General features: G+C 44.2%; 1 protein-coding gene across 1 annotated transcript in view; it reads right to left on the bottom strand.

The window, feature by feature from the left end:
• Positions 1-2,439, bottom strand: part of sec14l7 (SEC14-like lipid binding 7) — a 19,969-nt gene that overhangs the window by 14,431 nt on the left and 3,099 nt on the right. Inside the window, 5 exon segments of the mRNA XM_032511171.1 lie at positions 162-245; positions 337-397; positions 517-612; positions 1,740-1,928; positions 2,381-2,427. Coding sequence (XP_032367062.1) covers positions 162-245; positions 337-397; positions 517-612; positions 1,740-1,928; positions 2,381-2,427 — 477 coding nt within the window.

Here is a 2,439-nt window from a genome sequence, read left to right as displayed (position 1 = left end):
CTCTTGTTATGAATTGATACTATAAATAAAAATTGAATTGAATAGTAATAATAAATATGTAGATAAGTTGCACTTGTTGTTGCAGCGTTGTGATGTCTCAGAGTGTTATTATGCGTTATTTGTGTAAAAAAATGTCAACATAAAAATAAAAGTGGTCTTACTTCCTAAAACGAGGATCTTCCGTCTGGTCTCCTCACACAGGAAGTGCTTGATCAGGTTGTAGGCCATGGGAAACATTTTGGGAGCTGCAGCAAAGACAGAAACTCAACACCATAAACATCTAGAGCAAGATTAATTCATAAAGACAGTCACTAACGGGCAGATGTGCTGAAGCACCTTTGATGAGAAACACTTGTTTCAGCCCCTCGGGGTAGTTCTCTTCAAACATGGTGAGGATCTACGAGGCGAGCACAGTCAGAATCACGTGCAGTAGGTTATTAATCTGTCATTAATTAGAGTTTTAATTAGATTTAATGGGAGGAAAGGTGGTGGTGAGAGTGTGAGACGTGGACAAACCTCTCCGTAAGTCTCAATAGCCGGTTTCCAGATGTGTTTCAGTCCCAGTCCTTCACAGTCGTAGATCAGAGAGATCGCCTCAACGTTCTTCCCCAACTGAGACAGAGAGACAGGGAGAGGGAGAGAGAGAGACAGAGACAGAGAGACATGGTGAGATAGAGAGAGAGAAGAGAGAGCGGAGCCATCGAGAGAGACAGAGTGAGTGAGACAGACAGAGGAGACAGAGAGCTAGACAGGGTGAGAGAGGAGAAGAGGGAAGAGGAGAGAGAGAGAGAGAGAGAGAGAGAGGAGAGACAGAGAGAAAGAGTGAGTCAGAGTGAGACAAAGAGAGAGTGAGAGAAAGAAATAGAAAGACAGAGAGAGACAGAGAGTGAGACAGAGAGAGAGATAGAGACACAGAGAAAGAGTGAGACAGACAGACAGAAAGAGAGGAGAGGTTTATGTTGAAGTCCTGATATTTGACCATTTTCAAAGACGAAACACAATCACATGAAACCAAAGGAGGAAGCAAGAGTGGAGAGGAAGCAAGAGTGGAGAGGAGACAAGTGGACACAAGACAGGAGAAACAAATGAAAGGACTCAGGAGAGGAGAGGAAGAAACAAGAGAGGGGGAGAAAAAAGAGAAGAGACCAGACGAAGAAAGGAGAGGAGGAAACAAGAGACGAGAGGAGGGAAAAGAGAAGTATCAAGGAGAGGAGACAAGGGGACATTAAAGAGAGAAGTAGATATAAGTGGAGAGAGGAAAGGAGCTGAGGAGAGGAGAAGAAAAGAGGAGAAACAAACGGCAGGAGAGGATGTAAGTGATGAAATGAAATAAGTTAGAAGAAAAGAGAGGAGACAAGAAAAGAGGAAAGTAAAAGAAGACAAAAGGAAGCAAAAGAGGACGGGAGAAGGGAAGAGACAAGTGGACGTGAAAGAAGAGAGGAGTGAAGACAAAGGAGAGGAGAGAAGGAGAGAAAAGCAAATGAAACAAGAGGAGGGGAAAAGAAATGAGACAGTAAAGGACGAAAGAAGACAAAAGTAAAAGAAATGAGGGAAGAGAAGAGGAAACAAGTCAGAGGAGGCTACAAGACCAAAGGAGAGAAGAAAAGAAGAAAAGAAAAGAAAATGAATCCAGAGAGGAAAAGAGACGAGACAGTAAACAGGAAAGGAAACGAGATGCTAGGAGACAAAAGCAGGAGAAAGGAGGGAGGAGTAAGGAGGGAGGAGAGTCCCTGTCCCACCTTCTCCGACTGCCGGCGACACTCCCTCTGCATCATCTCCGTGTGGCGGACCTTCGACTTCAGGAAGTCCTGTTTGGTTGCCGACAGCAACAGCCCTTTGGGGTCCAGAGGACCGATGATGTCATACCAGACGGGACTCCCCTCTCGGTCGTACCCGCACATCCCCCCAGACACGTACTGCTCGATCACCTGGATCACACACACGCGCGCGCAACACACACACACACAACGCACGCACGACGCACGCACACGCACACGCACGACGCACACACACACCACACCACACACCCCACACACACACCACACAACCACACACACACACACACACACACCACACACACACCACACGCACAACACAACCGCCCAAAAAAAAACCACACACACACACCACACACTATATAGTGGACCAAGAAAATGAAAATCTCCAAAGGCTTCAAAGACAAAATTTACCCTTTGTATATCTCACAAAACGTCGATTTTATTTCCATCATTTACAATTTTTCAAAAATAACAGAAACACAAAAAAATGGCATCTGCAAAAGTTTTAGACACCCTGCAGTATATATATATTAAATCTATATATATATCGATATATACATTATATATCGAATATATATATAAAATAATCACATGATTTATACCTCTGGAGTTTCCAGTCAAGATACGAGGGAGTCTAACGTTCATCTTCCTCCTGAACTCC

Source organism: Etheostoma spectabile, unplaced genomic scaffold (genome assembly GCF_008692095.1).
Source record: "Etheostoma spectabile isolate EspeVRDwgs_2016 unplaced genomic scaffold, UIUC_Espe_1.0 scaffold325, whole genome shotgun sequence".
In the NCBI taxonomy this organism is placed as follows: Eukaryota; Metazoa; Chordata; class Actinopteri; order Perciformes; family Percidae; genus Etheostoma; species Etheostoma spectabile.
Note: the sequence above shows the minus strand (reverse complement) of the source record. Positions and strands in the feature narration are given on the sequence as shown.